Consider the following 18,131-nt stretch of genomic DNA (forward strand, 5'->3'; position numbering starts at 1 on the left):
GACTAAAATAAACTAAAGAGAAAATAAGTGTAAGACTAAAGTAAACTAAAGAGAAAAATAAAGTGTTAACTAGACCTAAGAGGGAGGTAGTATTTATAGAAGAAGGAGAATAATTTATAGACAAGGAAAAGAATAATAATAATAATAATAATAATAATAATAATAATAATAATAATAATAATAAGAGTAAAATAGAAAAAGAAAAAACAAATAAAGGAGCACAAATTCTTAGAAATAGGAGAGAGAGAGAGAGAGAGAGAGAGAGAGAGAGAGAGAATAAGTGGAGAATTAAATAAATTAATTAATTAATTAAACTTGATTTTAAGGTGGAGAAAAGTGGAAGAAGAAAGAGAAAGAAAAATCGAAAAATATATATATATATATATATATATATATATATATATATATATATATATATATATATATATATATATATATATATATATATATATATATATATATATATATTGTTAACAAAAATATAAGTGGGTTGGTTATTAAGGAAATAAGAAAGTAAATAAAATAGAAAATGTGGAGAGAGAGAAAAAAAACTAATTAGAGAAATAAATAAAATCTAGAAGAATAAAATCTTTTAAAAAGAAATAGAAAATCCTAGCCTTTGACTACTTGTAGGCCCCATACATTCTTCCATTACAATAAAAAATAAAAAATAAAAAATAAAATTCATAATCTAATTTATAAGATATTCTGGAGTTGGTCCATAATTGCATCTCTAGTCCATCATGCTCCAAATCAGGCCTATTTCCACACTTGAGAATTTGAACGGATCTATTGACATGAAAAATCGCATATTTTATACCCAAAACTCCAGATATTTGCTCAAGTCCTAAAAATTCATAAAATCTTCAAAAACAACATAAAACCCAAGGTAGCTCCACTCAAAGTGTGTAAATTGCATGCCTTATGCCTTAAGACTAAGCTTGTCCTCAAGCAAGAATAAAAGAAAAATACAAATGAAGGTAAGAAACTAATGCAACAAAATAAAATCCTAACTCATTTTCGTAGGAATCACGATTACACTTAGCATGTCCAACAAGCCTTTAAATTGCTAGAATACCCCTAGAGGACGAGTTTTATCTCATGGATGTTTGCAGAGAATATAATCCAAAATTCCAATTCAACTCAAAATAAAACATTGCAAATTTCAACTCTAACAATTGGTAAGTATTCATACAAGGTCAATAGCTATGACAATTTTCCTCACCATTGATTTAAGATTCCCCACACTTGAACTTTATTACCCCATATTGATTCTTGAGACTAAACATATATCTAAATCAAAGACTCACCTTATATATTTCAAGTACACCTCTCCTTTAAGAAAATCCACTAATAGAATAAGAGTACCAAGGACTAAGGTTTTGAAGTATTTTTGACCAAACATTGCTACCAGGGCATTGATGACACTTGCATTTATTTATCTCCTTTTTTTTTTTTTTTTTTTTTTTCTTTCTTTCTTTCTTTTGAATAGTGAACTCTACTTTACTCCACTACGGTTGGCTTGAATGACATGGTGGAGCAAACACCAGAAACCCAAGTTACTTTGTAGCTTTGCTTTGCATATGCCCACATAGACAGTGATACGAGAGTTCTTTTCAATAATTTCATTCCTAAGAGTTTCGATCAAGTCACCTCGATTCCTGAGTCGGAGTGCCCTGTCTAGTTCCAAAGAATTCAACTTTTACTTTCTACTCCTTTTTTTTTTTTTTTTTTTTTTTCACTTCTTTTTGAACTTTTGTCATGCCATACAAAAAAAATTGGTCTCAACTCCTAGCCAAAGAAACAAGGACCACAAAATCCATAGATGGTCCAACGCCTCAAGTTAAGGGCCTCTTATTTTTCTAAAGAAATTCTCATCTCAACATACATACAAGTTACCTTCCTCTTAACAGGGTTTTTATGTGTTCACGATGGGTACCAAAATCACTCTCATTTCACACATCATAGCAATTGAAATAGACAAGTAAGACAAATGAGGGGTATACCTTTCAGTCAAAATGTGCTTATCATGAGAAGCTTTAGCCTTATCTTCAATATCAATGTATGATGGGGAAGACACTCCAAATAAGAAAAACCATGAATAGAAAAGTCATCCCTAAAAACTTCAAGAAAAACCTTCACAATGTCAAAGAAAATACTCATTATACATTGAGGTTTTTCTAAAATGTTTGGCATCCTTCATAAGATGAATATGATGTTGTATAACGGAAGGGCTTACACCTTTGATATTAGTCATAGACCAACCCAATGCTTATCTTTTATCATTCAACAGTGTGATCAATCTTTCATAAATTATCAGAGAAGCTAAGAGGAGTTAGGAGAAATAAAATTTATGTTGGTGAGACTAAGGGCAGGATTATTCACAAACAGAAAAAAATGTTCAAAAATGGACTAAATTAGAAAAAAAATCAAGACCCAAATGCCAAATAAGGTGGGGGCAGTATAGCAAATTGCTTTGGATTACGCCAAGCCACTTTGGTGAATTTCTTAACCACGATGCATCTGTGATTTTGTACGTACAATCAAGTTGAAGTTGCAAACCCAACTGAATCGCTGCTAGCTGTTCCGATCAACTTTACTTTCCAACAAGATTGAATGCCAATATCTTAACGAGTCCCCCGAAAGAAATCCCATGTAAAGTTTTATCAGAGCTTTTATATGGTAGGTAGAGAAAGAGAGAGAAGTAGAGGTATAAGATGAGTGACCTAAGGGTTGGGTAGATTATTATAAATGCTTTAAATATAAGTAATGGTATTTTGGTCATTTTTCACGTTCATTTAACAGAAAATATAACTGTAGGTAACTTATAATTTTGAGTGTAGGTGTCATTTAATTTAAGAGATATAGTGAATATGTTCAAGAATTTTACCCCAAATATTGCTGATGCTGTGCAGTTTCCTCAAAAAATATTTATTACCACAACAAAAGTGCGTATCAATAATACATTGCAAGTTTGCAACTTTATGAAGTTCACTGACAATAGGCATAATGTTAACTGAATACTAATGACAAAATCCTGAAGATGACAAGGACACTTTAGGGCAAGCCTGAGAGATAAAGATTCGCAATCTATCGGACCGTACTCATTATTGCTGTCCAAGACCTACAGTAGATGACGGTGCACAAAAGAACAAATAACATTGTACGATCGCAACGTCTAATCAACTCTCTTCCTTATCATTGATATCTTCTGCTGTATTCCAACAAATTAACTCGTTTTTCTCTATTATTGAAGAAAATAAAAAAGGGTGCTCAAACGTGACAGGCTTCTACTTGGGTCTTGTTCTATATTCCATATAATCTCTTTCTCCATTCTGTTCGATGAAAATAAAAAGGGTGTGTTCAAAGTTCAAACCTGATAAGTCTACTTGGGTCTTGTTGTACATTCCAACTAATCAACTCTTTTCTCCGTGATTGAAGAAAATTATATAAAACTCCCCTGCTCAAATTTTTACATATATTTTTTTCGAAAATTCAAGTCACTTTTCCTTTTCTCTTGATATTCTTTAGTTCTCAAGTTACCCTCTATTTTTTAACTTAATTCAAATTTATTATTTGAACCACGAAAATAGTCATGTATTTTCTCCAACACTATTCACTTCCTTAAAATAAAAATGAAAAAATCTGTCTCTCTCTCTCTCTCATGGAGGTTTCTTCCTCAACCATCATTGTTACACCTGGTTCTTATACCTAGACACACAAGATCTGGAGAGTCCACGAGGAGTTTGCACAGACAGTCACATCAGGTATTAGTGTTTTTGCCTTTGACTGAGTTGCCCCTTCAGCAGGTTATCGTTGCTCCAATTTTACATATAATGAACAATCCAAACCCTTGTAAAAACATTGAGGAGGAGAATATCTATCATTTCTTCCTTTTAAGACCTCAACAAAAAAAAAAAAAAAAAAAAAAAAAATCATTTCTTCCTTTCATGTGATGTGATGTGTCGATGACATTATAAAAGGAAGTGGGGGCACAAGTTCAATAATATATAGTATCGAAGTAAGGAACTCCGTGGAGGGACATAGAGAATCAAACAACACGTACTTGAAAAAGTGTGGTTAAAGCGCTTCACATTGTTCATTATTGTCGATTTGAGGAAAAGTTAGAATCAATAGAATGTAGCTATGAGATACACTACGCGAGCAACAGTTTAGGGCTGTAAAGTGATGAGAGTTATGTGCTAAGAGAAAGTTATGTTGTAAGAAATCTGAATTTGCATGTAAGGTGAAGAGGCAACCTTGACTAGAGAGAGGTATACTAGTTTCTGCCACAATAGCTAACTGCTGATGGTACATAGTTCCATTTGAAACCCTGATAATGGAGTTACCCGGAGGGGTGGGGGTTGAGGAATTTGTGACTCTACTTCAAGGTTTGTCGATCACTTTAGTGTGTTTCCAGGGGGTGTGCACAAATTCTGAAGCAGAGACAACAATGATATTGACAGACTTGGAAAGGGCAAGCAATACTTTCAACTAAAGAGTATTTGGGAGGAAATGTGTCACTCGATCGACAGCAGGGGCTTTTCAATTCAACGAAGGTTCCCATGGTTTGCAAATCACAGATGAAACGTGTTGCAAGAAAGTGAGTTGGGAACGCTTGCTTATCAATTCAAAGGCAGATGATCCTAATAAAGAATTATAAAAACAAGAGGTTGCTCGATATTCGCTGCCATTAAAATTGTATTTGCAGAACAGGAAAATGAAGCATTCTTAATTCTTTCCCTATCTTTGAATAACGAAGCCTCATAAAATATTGTAAACTAATCTGATAGAGTATTCCAAGGAGAATGTCCTCAGAAAAGAAATAGAATGATAGGATGACGCATCGGCCACTTAGTAAATCAACTACTAATCTTGCCCCAAAACTAATCTTATCTTTTCTCTCTGTGACAGCTATATTGATAGGGAATGTTTGTGCACTTTGGTCAATGACCAAAGAAAAAAGGTTTCATCCACACAAAGGTCCAATAGACCCTGACAACTTTCAAAATTAATGAAATGTTACTAATACAAGTAGTAGTGTGGTCATACAATAACATAGAGTCCTTAACTTACTGTGATAGCTAGCTTGTGAAGATCGATGAATATCAAAGTTAATTCTTAGAAAGTAACTTTGAAGACAGGAAAGGTGGCAAATATGGCACTCCAGAGAGTAAGAATAAGTAATATAACTGCTGCAACCACTGGAATGATCGTCCATGGGCTGTTGCAAAAATCCCTCTGCAAACTTGCTTTCCAATGATTCCAAAAGCACCTGTAATACTTATGGACATCATCGCAGAGCTCGGCATAAATGAACTTATTAGTGAAAATACAGTCGAGATCGTTAAAGAGAGAAGCGACCTTGTTGTCGTCACCCAGGTGATTCACGATAATATCATTATCACGGAGAATCGCAACATCAGCAGCAGAGTTGATAAGGTAAGCCATCAAGAGAGTATATGAAGTCATACAGTGACTCCCTTCATAACGATGTTGCTCGTAAGCAATAAGGTTACGGAAAATGGGATCTGCGCAGTCACAAACATGTATTTGAGGGATTTCAAATACTCCATTTTTGAACTTTAGATCCATCAAGCTAACATTTGTGGAGCAGCACCTCTTGAAATTAACACCTGAATGCCGAAGCTCTGTCGTGGATGGTAGAGATTTGGGTATTGAAATTGACGATCGGTCCATGAATGATGGAACCGAACCCTCAAGGGCGAAGCTTAGCAGATCCAGTAAATGCTTGTGTTTTTTTTCCTTTGCAGAAGCGTACTTGCCCTTGGCAACGGGTATCATTGCGTAAAAGAAATCGAGAGCTAATTCTGCGAGTGATGGTTTAGGATTTCCACTCAAATCAAATAAGGCTTGAAGAACTGACATGGGTATTTGGTTTTCAAGCAATATCAAGTCACGAATAACCCTTCCTCGCTTGAAACTCGAATAGAATATGGGATCGTCTGCGTCCACCTCAACACCACTTTCTTCGTCTGCGTCCACCTCATGAACAGCACTTTGTTTTGCATCACGGATTGCTTTTGCTTTTGCATACTTGCGAAATAACTCAATGATGAACAAGCCATCAACGAGCATCACTTGTAGGAATTCTTCTTCGTCAGGTAAGTCGAATCTGTCAAAGTAATACTCACAGGGATCAGGTTTTATCGCCCTTATTGCTTCCTTGTATCCCTCTCGACTGATTCCTGTTCGATCAACCAATGCCTCCACGTATCGTGATTTAAGGGCTTCCATGGCTTGCATTTGCCGGTTTTCCTTCTTCCTGTCACGGTGATAAGGGCCGATAGAGACGGTATCAGGCGTGTACGCATCTGGTTTCTGGTCACGAATTCTTTTGTCCACGATATAAATACAAGAAATCGGAGCAGACGACGACTGACACTCCTTAGCAATATCTATACAACAACGACTCGCCTTCCTTTTATGCATTTTTGGTCGCTCTGCTATCAGACGGTAAGGAAAAGAAAATCAGAAGCACAGGCAAACACGAAGATAACTGAAAAGATCATTTTAATTGAGAAGATGAGACTTCTTGTACGTACCTCTTTCTTGTTGTTGCATATTTAACGAAGACTGTTCCACCGGCGCCACTCACGAGAACAAATTGAAGATGTTTATAAAGAAACGCTTCAGTAGGTCTAGCCGCAAAGAATCAAAGGTTTGGAAAACTTCTTAAATCATTCATCATATGGATTCAACGATTAAAATCCTCAGGCAGCATAATTTGTGGCCATGCTCGGCACTAAAGAGAAGAATTATTGGCGCAGAACCGAACTCCACATGCGACAATTGGACGAATTATTGGAAGCCAAATCCTTTTGGCTCTGTCGCAGATACTTTTAAGGAACAGTAAAATCCAAAGTCACATAGGGTGTGCTTTTAGCCCGTGAACATGGTAGTACCTTCGTAATTTTGTTGCTATCTTTTAGTATTGTTTGTAATAGACAAATTCATTGTTTAGTACTTAGTCAGTATCTCAGTCTTTCTAATAACAATTTGGTGTATGTTCTTTTTGTTTGAAAGGAAACATTCGTTGAGAAATTATTTGCATTAAGTGAATCAATGGCTGCATGAGAAAGTTAATTATCTGGCCAGGTAAAATGGATGTGGTTAAAAAACTGAAAATAAATTGGGCAGATGCATGTCGGTTCAAAAGGGTGTTGGACTGGGTATTAGGCTAAGGGAGGTAAATGAGGATTGCCTATGATGCCTTGTGTGGAGAATAAAGCATGGAGATTAATGAACTCTCCCATAAAATCCACCCACTTCATTGTAAGATCTAAGGAATTTTGCAGTCTATTTCAGAAAGTAATTTGGGTGTTACTCAAATGCAAAAATTAATAAAAAGTCGTTTCTTCCTTTCATGTGATGTGTCGTGACATTATAGAAGAAAGTGGGGGCACAAGTTCAATAATATATAGTATTGAAAGTAAGGAACGACACGGTGGAGGGATATAGAGAATCAAACAAAAACACTCGCAAAAGTATGGTTAGAGTGCTTCACATTGTTCATTATTGTTGATTTGAGGGGAAAGCTAAATCAATAGAATGTAACTATGAGATATACTATGGGAGCAGCAGTTGAAGGGCTATAAAGTGATGAGAGTTATGTGCTAGGAGGAACTTATGTTGTAAGAAATCTGAATTTGTATGTTAGGGTGAAGAGGTAAGCTTGACTAGAGAGAGGTATACTAGTTTCTGCCACAAAATGGGAACTATATATGCCCTAATGCCACAAAATGGGGGGGGGGGGGGGGGTATAAGCTAAACACTGATGGTACAAAGTTCCATTTGAAACCCAGATAATGGTATGTACCCATTTGAAATCCAAATAATGGAGTTTCCCGGGGGAATTTGTGATTCTTTGGGTTTTTTTTGTTTTTCTTTATTTTTTAACTACACCGGTTGAACAAAAAAAAAGGGTGGTTGAGATCGAATCTTAACCATGCCACCACTTTGAATTCGATCGTAGGCAGCTCAGTGTTGCACGTTAATTGTGTAGCACTGAAGTTGAGCCCAACTTGAAAAGGCCAAGCAAGACTTTCATCCAAGGTGGGACATTCCGGCAAATATCGCCGGTTCAATGTGTGTTGAAACCAGCAATTTAGCCAAATCTCCTGGAAAATCGCCAATAATTCTAGCAATAATTCAGAGTTGAGAGCCTGAGATTGAGAGAAGTTTGATAATCCACCCCTTTTCATGTGGTTGCTTAGTCCAAGAAGGTCATCCACTCATCTGATGCATGGATGTCAGAGAAGGCCAAAGGTGGTGAATGGTGATATACTGATATGGGAGGAGAAATCAAGGTCGAAGTTGGTAATGATAACAGATGAAGACGAAGGGGTGGATTGCGTTGATGGTTTCAACAAAAGGCCAAGGGATCTCGGCGAAAATGGCATGTATTTTGCTAGTCCGCCAAAAAATCACCAACTTTTGCATATTTCATTTTTTGTCTCAGTTTTTGTTTCGCTCCTCACCGAACTAGACAAAATTCATCATATTTCCGGCGAATTTTGCCAAAATGTTTTTCCATGCTTTCAACTAAAGAACATTTGGATGGAAAGTAATATTAAAAACAAGGAAGGCAGCAAACACGACACTCCAAAAAGAAAGAAGAAGTCATATAACTACTGCAACCACTGGAGTGATCGTCCATGGGCTGTTGCAAAAATCCCTCAGCAAACTTGCTTTCCAATGATTCCAAAAGAACCTGTAATACTTACTGACATCATCGTAAAGCTCACCATAAATGAACTTATTAGTGAAAATTTCACAATCGAAATCGTTAAAGAGAGAAGCGACCTTGTTGTCGTCACCTAGGTGATTTGCAATAACACTATCACGGAGAATCGGAACATCAGCAGCAGAGTTGAAGGTAATCCATCAAGAGAGTATATGATGACTACATAAAGATTTGTAGTCACTGCAAGCCAAATCCTTTTATAAGGGTAAAAATGTCATTATAAATAATATATTTATATTTTTTATTTAAAGATAGGACCTTCAGTGGGTCCCACATGATATGTGTGATTAAAAAACTTCAATACTCTTTGACAGGGAGGTGACCTGAACTCTTATTATTGGACCCTAATGTTGAATCTGACTTCGCCCGGACTAAGAGAGAAAATTCTATTTTTGATGATATCAATGCACTGGCTTTCATTGAGCATATGCAACAATTGATCATCATCAACAAGTAGTAAACCTCAATTAACGGTTTTTCTATCCCTAGTTGGTTGTATTTTATAATTTATTTATTTTGTACTCAAGACTGTTCAACAACGGTTTTCCAAAGGCCTGTTGTTTCTTTAATATATACTAAGCTACCATAGTTTTACGGCACTAGCTAGGTGGCCCAGAAAAAAATGTTAGAAAAAATTTCAGATCTTGAGAACTTATCTCCTCGAAGAATCTCTTAGTAGTATATATGTAAGTGGTTGTGTGAGCTTCAAAGTATTCTCATCCCCTTCAAAAGTAGCCTCATTCCATTGTTGTAAGGTTTCTTTCCTTTACTCCATCATCTCATGGCTTCAGAATAGAAATTTGGAAGGTTTCTTCAACACAAAAAAGAGGCTCGTTGGTTCTATCATGTTATCTCTATTTTCTATGACTCCATTGGAAACCCTTCTCACTATACTGAAGATAAGAGGGAAGAAGCCCTACAGCAGTTGGACCTCAATGACAGAAACCTGGTAGTGGTAGATGTTGGTGGTGGAACTGGGTTCACTACTTCTGAAGTTGTTAAGCATGTAGATGCCAAGAACGTAACCATTCTTTCTGCTCACCAGCTTGCTAAGGCAAAGCAGAAAGAAGAGTTGAGACATTGCACCATCATTGAAGGTGATGCTGAAGATCTTCCTTTCCCAACTGATCATGCTGACAGATATGTTTCTACAGGTAGCATTGAATACTATGGCCTGACCCACAACGTGGCACTGAAGCATATCGGGTACCGTGTTGAAACCTGGTGGCAAGGCATGCATGATTGGTCCTGTATTTTCAATCTATTGGTTGACATGCTTCATTGTAAATCTCTGGATGCTCTTCCCGAAGGAGGAAGAGTACATCGAGTGGTTCAAGAAAGCTGCTTTCGAAGATTTTCAACTCAAGAGAATGGTCCAAAGTGGTCCAGAGGGGTTCGTCGACATGGGTTAATCATTGGATGTGTTACAGGTGTGAAGCCAACCCCAGGTAATTCTCCTCTGCAACTCCGACCGAAGGTGGAGGACTTGAAGAAGCCGACCAACTTTTTGGTTTTCCTTATATGTGCTATCATCGGTACCTTGGCATCAATATACGATGTTCAAATAAGTCACTACATGTGGATCAAAGATAGATCGTTGCCAAAGGAACTTCTATTTGAGATTGACAAGAGTGCTATAATATACGAGTAGTCGTCTTTCCTTGTTTGTTTTGGCTAGCTGGCTAGTTATTATGATTAAACTGCCAAGAAGCTCGAACCTGGACTTCCAGTGGCTTCGCGGAGTAATGTTTATCGTAGGGTTCTTCATGTATTATTGCCTGGCTTGTACCATGCATGACTACTCAAGTGTAAGCTTTATTCGTGCTTTGCTTTTTGCTTTTCACCGAGACATGATAATAAAACAAGAATAATTCTCATCTTCGAAAACCAATCCGAGCACGCATGAAAACAACAATTAGGGCTATTTTTTTTATTTTTTTTGGGGGGGGTTAACAAGTTTTAGTCTTCTGCGGCCATCTGGAGCGGCAAAAACTCAGTACCGTTGAATTTTTCTGGAGTTTTTCTTAATTCATTGAGATCAAGTATCAAGGACAAAATTAGGACTAGGATTAAGGTCAGAGTCAGAGCCAAAAATCCTGGACGGGTTAAGATAGGCTCGGTGGGTTAAAAAGTATCCGGGCCCGCCCTTGGCTCTAGTCAAGACCAGAATATTTTGGTCCTAACTCATCGTCAGGGCCAAAATCTTGAACTCAATCCCTATTCTGGCTTAGGGTGGGCTTAGGGCAGGTCAAGGTCGTCAAAGCCAAGCTTGCACCCTTACGAGGGGATAGCATGGTATATTTATTTATTTATTTTGGTAGAAAGCATGGTATATTTATTTGATTTCCTTACCAACTTGATAATTTGTATTAATAAATAAATAATGTATTACCAAAAACATCAGCATATGGGCTCTACCACTTGTCCATTGCACCTTCTTAATTTTGTTGTATCTTTTAATATTGTTTTTAATAGACAAATTCATTGTTTAGTACTAAGTCAACAGCTAAGTATTTCTAATAAAATTTTGGTGTGTGTTCTTTTGTTTGAAAGGAAATGTTCATTGAGAAATTATTTGCATTAATTGGGTCGATGGCTGCATGAGAAAGTTAATAATTATGTGGTCAAGTAAAATAGATGAGGTTAAAAAACTCAAAATAAACCGAGCAGATGCATGTCGATCCAAAAGGGAGTTGGATTAGGTATTAGGCTAAGGGAGGTAAAGGAGGATTGCATATGATGCCTTGTGTGGAGAATAAAGCATGGCGATTAATGAATTCTTCCATAAAATCAACCCACTATTACATCTAAGGAATTTTGAAGCCTATTTCAAATCATAAGTTGGGTATCAGTCAAATGCAAAAACATTAAGGAAGAGGAGAACATCAATCATTTTTTCTTTTCTAGACCCCAAAAAAAAAAATCATTTCTTCCTTTCATGTGATGTGTCGATGACATTATAGGAGAGAGTGAGGGCACAAGTTCAATAATACATAGTATCGAGGTAAGGAACACAGTGGAGGGATATAGAAATTCAAACAACACTTGGAAAAGTATGGTTAGAATGCTTCACATTGTTCATTATTGTTGATTTGAGAGGAAAGCTAAATTGATAGAATGTAGTTATGAGATATATCATGGGAGCTGCAGTTCAAGGGCTGTGACAGTAATGAGAGTTATGTGTTAGGAGGAACTTATGTTGTAAGAAATCTGAATTTGTATGTGTTGTGGGGAAATATGGTCCCGGTCCTCCCCCCTCGGGAGAGAGAGACCCCCCTCGGGAGAGAGGCACCCCCCTCGGGAGAGATACACCCCCACTCGGGAGAGAGGCACCCCCCTCAGGAGAGAGGCACCCCCTCGGGAGAGGGGCACCCCCTCGGGAGAGATGCACCCCCCTCGGGAGAGAGGCACCCCCTCGGGAGAGATGCACCCCCCTCGGGTTGATGATTCTCTTCCCTCATAAAGGGTCCCGAGTGCCTCACTCGGGACAAATACACCTCTTTTGTAATCTGGTTTCTTCCTTGAAGAAGGTCCCGAGGGCCTCATTCGGGAGAAACACCTCCCATATGAGATGGCTCACTTCTTCCCTAAAGAAGGTCCCGAGGGCCTCATTCGGGAGAGACACCTCTATCTTGGCAGATTCATTTCTTCGTTGGAGAAGTGCCACACTTGGGAAAAATATCCAACTCTAGCATTTCTCAGAAGACTCTCTTGACTAAGTCAAGAAGAGTTAGTTACTCATAAACACTCAGCATATCTATTCCGAGAATTGGGGAGGTGAGTCATCATAACGGCAATATCAGGTGCGACAAAGAAGGAGCCGTTATTCCACTACACTCACTCCTCAACTATCGATCCGGAATCTAAGGAATCGCCGCCTCCAGGTAACTTCTATATAAACCTACCTCCAACATGGAGAAAAAAAACGAGAACTTTCATCTGAGTACTTACTCATTACATTCTTGAGAACTCTCTCAAGAACCATTATTGTTATCTAGGCTGATTTGAGCGTCGGAGGCGGTTCCCGGCCAAAACTAGGCCGGACCGTTCTTGCTTTCTTTGTGTGTGCAGGCATCTCAGTTATTCCAACTTGGTTGGAGAGCATTTTAAGGTGGTCATCTCAATATCCGACTCTCGAAGAAGTTCTATACACAACAATTTGGCGCCGTCTGTGGGAAACGTCACGAAAAGTCATGACGAGACGTACCACACCTCAGGTGGCAAGTTCTCAAATTCTCACTCGAGCGAGAGAAAGGGAGACAGAAAACGGACGTGTTGAAGAACAAATTCTCCCTTCTCTAGATCGACAAATTCCTATTCCAGAGGAAGGTCAAGAAGGAGTTCCGGAGAATCCCCCGTTAACTATTCCAACTCCATTTGGAGAAGGCGGTTCGAGTCAACCTCCAATTCCAGCGACCGTGGCCGATTTGCGAGAATATGCAAAGAGAAGTCCAACAACAAATGTTGGAACTCCAAGGAGTTGTTCGAGGCTTAGTCCATCGGATCGGGGTACCATCCGGACCCCCAGAAATTCCCAAGAGGGACGAAGGCGTGAAGCCGTCCGTCAGACTCGGGATAGGCAACGCCCGATGAATGAAGAAAGGAGAAATCCCAGAATACCAAGAAGGCCAGCCGAACGAGTTGGAGAAAGATCTCAAGGAGTGCATATTGAAGAGCCACGTCCCCGAGAGGATCGGTCGAGGGGAAGTGTGTTCCACCGTTTGGCTGGGCTTAGGCAAACTCAAGATTTACCTAGAAAAGGGCGCGAGAAATGAAGGAGTTCGGGAGCAAGAAGGAGAAAGTCACGGAAGAGGCCATTCTAGATCTAATAACCCGAGAGGGTCGGTTAGTCAATATGGATCTTCTCATGGACCAACTTCCCAATATTCTGATCTTGGAAGTGTTCGGTCTCCGCAAGTGCGTCAAGAGACGCATGGTCTCGGGAGAAGATTAGATGCCATGGAGAGACGACTTGATGATCGGGACCTCGATGACGACTATGATGTGGTTGATAGAGAACCCTTCTCAGAAGAAGTCATGAGAGCACCTCTTCCACCGAACTTTATCATGCCGACATTCACTCCCTTTGAAGGTAAGTCCAATCCTCGAGAACATATTAGTTATTTTAAATCGGTCATGGCTGTTATTGGCCGAGAAGATGAGCTATTATGCCGAACTTTCCCGGCATCTCTCAAAGGCCCGGCGATAAAATGGTTTTCTAGCCTACCGCCAAGATCAATCCAAAACTTTCGAGAACTCGGGAGAAAATTTATTGCCCGATTCCGAAGTTGCATCGGGAGTAAGAAGACAGCAGATAGCCTTTTTGCCATCAGGCAAAAACCAAATGAGTCCGTTCGGGACTTTCTTCTCAGATTCGATAAAGTGGCTATCGAGGTAGAAGAGTTGGATGACACGGTGGCGTATAATGCACTATGGAGCGGAATAACCCAAAGACGTTTGCTCGAGGTATTACTCCAAGACAAGCCAAGGACTTATGGAGCACTTCTCAAGAAATGCCAAAAACAAGCAACGGTTGCAGAAGTTATCGAAGCCCGAGAAGAGTCCACAAGAGGCGTAAAGGAAAAGAAGAATTATGGAGAAAGAGGTCAGAATTCAAATGCTCGGGCAAGAGATGACAAAAAGGGAGTTTGGAAAGAAAGACTCGCTAATGGAGACTTTACACCTCTTAATACTAAGAGGTCGAAATTCTATTACGGATCGAAATAACGACAATTTGAAGTGGCCGGGCAAGATAAGAACCCGACTCGAAGATAGGAATATGACAAAGTATTGCCGTTTCCACAAAGACTACGGTCACCATACGGATGAGTGCAGAAATCTAAAGATCGAGATCGAGAAGCTCATCCGAGCGGGGCAACTTGAAAAATATCTTCGGAAGAAGCGACAAGATCGAGAGAAGTCCCCACCTAGATCAACTAAAAGACTCGGATCCAAAAGTCCCGAGAGGGCGGATAAGAATCCCGAGAAGAAACCCGACACTCGGGAGTTTTCCCCCATTTACATCGTTTTGGGAAATCCGACGGAAGAATCCATTAAGAAGGCGAAGCAAAAGGCACGGTTCGTGGGATCGATGCAATTGCCAAGAAAACGAAGAAATGACTTATGCCCGGATCCAATAACCTTCACCGACGAAGATCTCAAGGGCGTCACTTCTCCTCACGACGATGCTATAGTTATCAAAGTGAAATTGGCAAACCGAGAAGTTCACCGAGTTCTCGTGGACACGGGATCTTCCGCCGACTTACTATCTTATGAAGCATTTAAGAAATTGAAGTTTGAGGACGAGATGATGACTCCATGCGGGACTCATTTATATGGGTTCGCCGGGTCGTCCGCCATATCCAAAGGGACTATCCAATTGGATCTAAGGATCGGGAGCTCCCCTCGGGATGCGATCGTCCAAGCAACATTCATGGTGGTTCGGGACCTTTCAGCTTACAACGTTTTACTCGGGAGGCCAACTCTTAACGCCTTAGGGGCGGTGGTTTCTCCAACACATATGAAGTTGAAGTTTCCAACCACAGCGGGAGTCGGGGAGTGCTCTTCTGATCAGCGACTCTCAGGACAATGTTATGTGAATTATCTTAAGAAAGTCAAAAAAGTCGAGAGATCGGGCAATACAATGAGTATTGAAATTCGGGATGACCGGGATGAAGAAGCTATGCGAGAGCCGAACCAGTTGAAAAGCTTGAGCTAATTCAACTTCATCCGGATCTTCCCGAGAGAGGGACTATGATCGGGTCCGAACAACCTACGGAATTCAAGGAAGAACTCACCGAGTTTCTCCAAAACAACCTAGATGTATTCGCGTGGTCGGCCGAAGACATGCCCGGAATAGATCGAAGAATTGCAGAACATAGCTTATGGATAAGGGACGATGCAATTCCAATGATCCAAAAAAGAAGGAATTTTTCGCTCGAGAAACATGCTGCCATCGGGACCGAAGTGGAGAAACTAGAGCAATCGGGTTTTATAAAACCCATAGAATGCCCAACTTGGTTGGCGAATGTAGTCATGGTGAAGAAAGCCAACGGCAAATGGAGAATGTGTACAGATTACACGGACTTGAATAAAGCATGCCCAAAGGATTGCTATCCACTTCCTCGGATCGACCTTTTGATCGACGCTACAGCAGGACATGAAGTATTGAGCTTCATGGACGCTTATTCGGGATATAATCAAATTATGATGAATCCCAAGGACGAGAAGGATACGGCCTTCATGACGGATCGAGAAAGTTACTTTTATAAAGTAATGCCATTCGGGTTGAAGAACGCTGGGGCCACTTATCAGAGAATGGTAAACAAAGTCTTCAAAGACCAAATAGGAAGAAATATGGAAGTATATGTGGATGATATGCTCATAAAGAGTATCGTCCGAAGAAGTCATTTGGAAGATCTTGAAGAAGTTTTTGATACTTTGAGAACATACCGAGATGAGGCTAAATCCGGAGAAATGTGCTTTCGGAGTTTCTTCCGGAAAATTCCTTGGGTTTATGGTATCCCGGGAGAGGAATTGAGGCAAACCCGGAGAAAATCAAAGCCTTGCTCGAGATGGAGTCACCAAGGACGGTTAGAGACATCCAATGTCTAACCGGAAGAGTAGCGACCTTAAACGGATTTATCTCACGATCGGGTGAGAAATGCTTGCCTTTCTTCAAAGCTCTTAAAGAGCTCGGGAAGGCAAAAGATACCTTATGGACCGATGAATGTCAGCAAGCGTTCGAGAAATTGAAGGAGAAGCTCGGGACTCCACCTCTCTTAGCTCGACCTTCAACGGGAGAACAATTATTCACATACTTAGCCATTTCTCCAGTGGCAGTAAGCGCGGTCTTAGTAAAAGAAGAAGGTACTTCACAAAACCCTATCTATTTCATAAGTCATGTTTTAATAGATGCCGAGACACGATATCCGGATGTGGATAAACAAGCCTTAGCACTTGTAATCGCATCTCGGAAACTCAGACCGTACTTCCAAGCTCATCCAATTGTAGTCTTGACCAACTTCCCGTTGAAGAAGATACTACAGAAACTAGACTTAGCCGGAAGAATGGTCACATGGGCTATTGAGTTGAGTGAGTATCAAATTGAGTATAGAACTCGTCCAGCCATAAAGGGACAAGTTCTGGCCGACTTCATTCTTGAGAATAGCATGCCTAGTTCGGGAGTAGAAAATTCACCCGGTCCAGAGTTATGGACTTTGCATGTTGACGGCTCGAGCAACTCTTCGGGGAGTGGAGCAGGACTAATGCTTATCAGCCCGGATGGGTTCACTATTCATTATGCTTTAAGATTCAACTTTAAAGCCTCTAATAATGAGGCCGAGTATGAAGCCCTCTTAGCGGGACTAAGACTTGCCCGAGCCCTAAGAGTCCGAGAATTGGAAGTCCGAAGCGACTCGCAGTTGATCGTGAATCAAGTTCGTGGCGTGTACGAGGCGAAGGAAACAAGAATGGCAAATTACTTAGCCAAAATCGATGATTGTCGCCATTATTTCGATCATCTTGAGATAAAGCAAATTCCGAGAAAGGAAAATGAAGTAGCAGACGAGTTATCCAAGTTGGCTTTATCCAAATATTCGACCTTAGGCTCAGCCGTTTATATTGAACAGTTAGAAATTCCTAGTATTCGGGAGGCCGAGGCGATGGATATTGACGAAGAGCCTAGTTGGATGAGCCCAATAATATCATATTTGAAGAACGATATCCTTCCGGAAGACGTCAAGGAGGCTAAGGCAGTTAAAAATCAAGCAGCGAAGTTCACCATTATTGAAGAACAACTTTATAAAAGATCGGTCACACAACCTCTTCTAAAGTGTGTTGGCCCTTCTCAAGCTCAATATGCCTTAGCCGAAGTACACGAAGGAATATGTGGAGCGCATATGGGAGGCCGAGCTTTGGCCCATAAAATAATACGCCAAGGCCTTTATTGGCCGACTATTCGAAAAGATGCCGTGGAATATGTCGGAAAATGCAAGCAATGTCAACTTCATGCATCCGTTCCGAAGACTCCGGCTGTCCCTCTTACATCTGTCTCCAGTCCGATTCCCTTCGCCATGTGGGGAATGGATCTGGTGGGAAAGCTCCCTAAGGCCGCCAACAATAGAGAATATTTGGTCGTGGCAATCGACTATTTCACTAAGTGGGTGGAAGCCGAACCTCTCTCATCCATTACTGAGAAACAAATGGAGAAGTTCTTTCAAGAAAGAATCATCTACAGATTTGGAATCCCAAAGATCCTTGTGACCGACAATGGAAGGCAATTTATCGGAGCCGGCTTCAAGAATTTTTGTGAAAGATATCACATTGAGCATAGAACATCATCCGTGGCGTATCCGCAGAGCAA

At 39.9% G+C, this 18,131-nt stretch overlaps 1 protein-coding gene and 1 pseudogene across 3 annotated transcripts; one reads left to right on the forward strand and one right to left on the reverse strand.

The window, feature by feature from the left end:
* Window positions 1–4,801: 4,801 nt before the first annotated feature.
* Window positions 4,802–6,793, reverse strand: LOC149016629 (UPF0481 protein At3g47200-like). Of its 3 annotated transcripts, none has more exons than XM_089155910.1 (3): window positions 6,567–6,793; window positions 5,365–6,467; window positions 4,802–5,275 (listed from the first exon to the last, which is right to left on the reverse strand). In XM_089155910.1, exons 1-3 carry the CDS (start codon window positions 6,583–6,585, stop codon window positions 5,012–5,014), a joined length of 1,386 nt encoding a protein of 461 aa, XP_089012036.1. In that variant the 5' UTR covers window positions 6,586–6,793; the 3' UTR covers window positions 4,802–5,011. The 3 variants fall into 3 exon arrangements, with proteins under 3 accessions (XP_089012036.1, XP_089012037.1, XP_089012038.1); XM_089155911.1 differs by having other exon boundaries at window positions 4,803–5,275; window positions 5,365–6,464; XM_089155912.1 differs by having other exon boundaries at window positions 5,023–6,467.
* Window positions 6,794–9,548: 2,755 nt separating this feature from the next.
* Window positions 9,549–10,418, forward strand: LOC149016630 (2-methyl-6-phytyl-1,4-hydroquinone methyltransferase, chloroplastic pseudogene; annotated as a pseudogene).
* The last annotated feature ends 7,713 nt before the right edge of the window (window positions 10,419–18,131 follow it).

Source organism: Hakea prostrata, chromosome 5, assembly GCF_041222555.1.
Source record: "Hakea prostrata isolate BN-2017 chromosome 5, UWA_Hpros_2, whole genome shotgun sequence".
Lineage (NCBI taxonomy): Eukaryota > Viridiplantae > Streptophyta > Magnoliopsida > Proteales > Proteaceae > Hakea > Hakea prostrata.

Coding starts and splice junctions, on each gene's coding strand:
- LOC149016629 (XM_089155910.1), bottom strand. Junction 5,276..5,364: donor ACCTGGGTGACGACAACAAG/GTCGCTTCTCTC, acceptor TAAGTATTACAG/GTGCTTTTGGAATCATTGGA.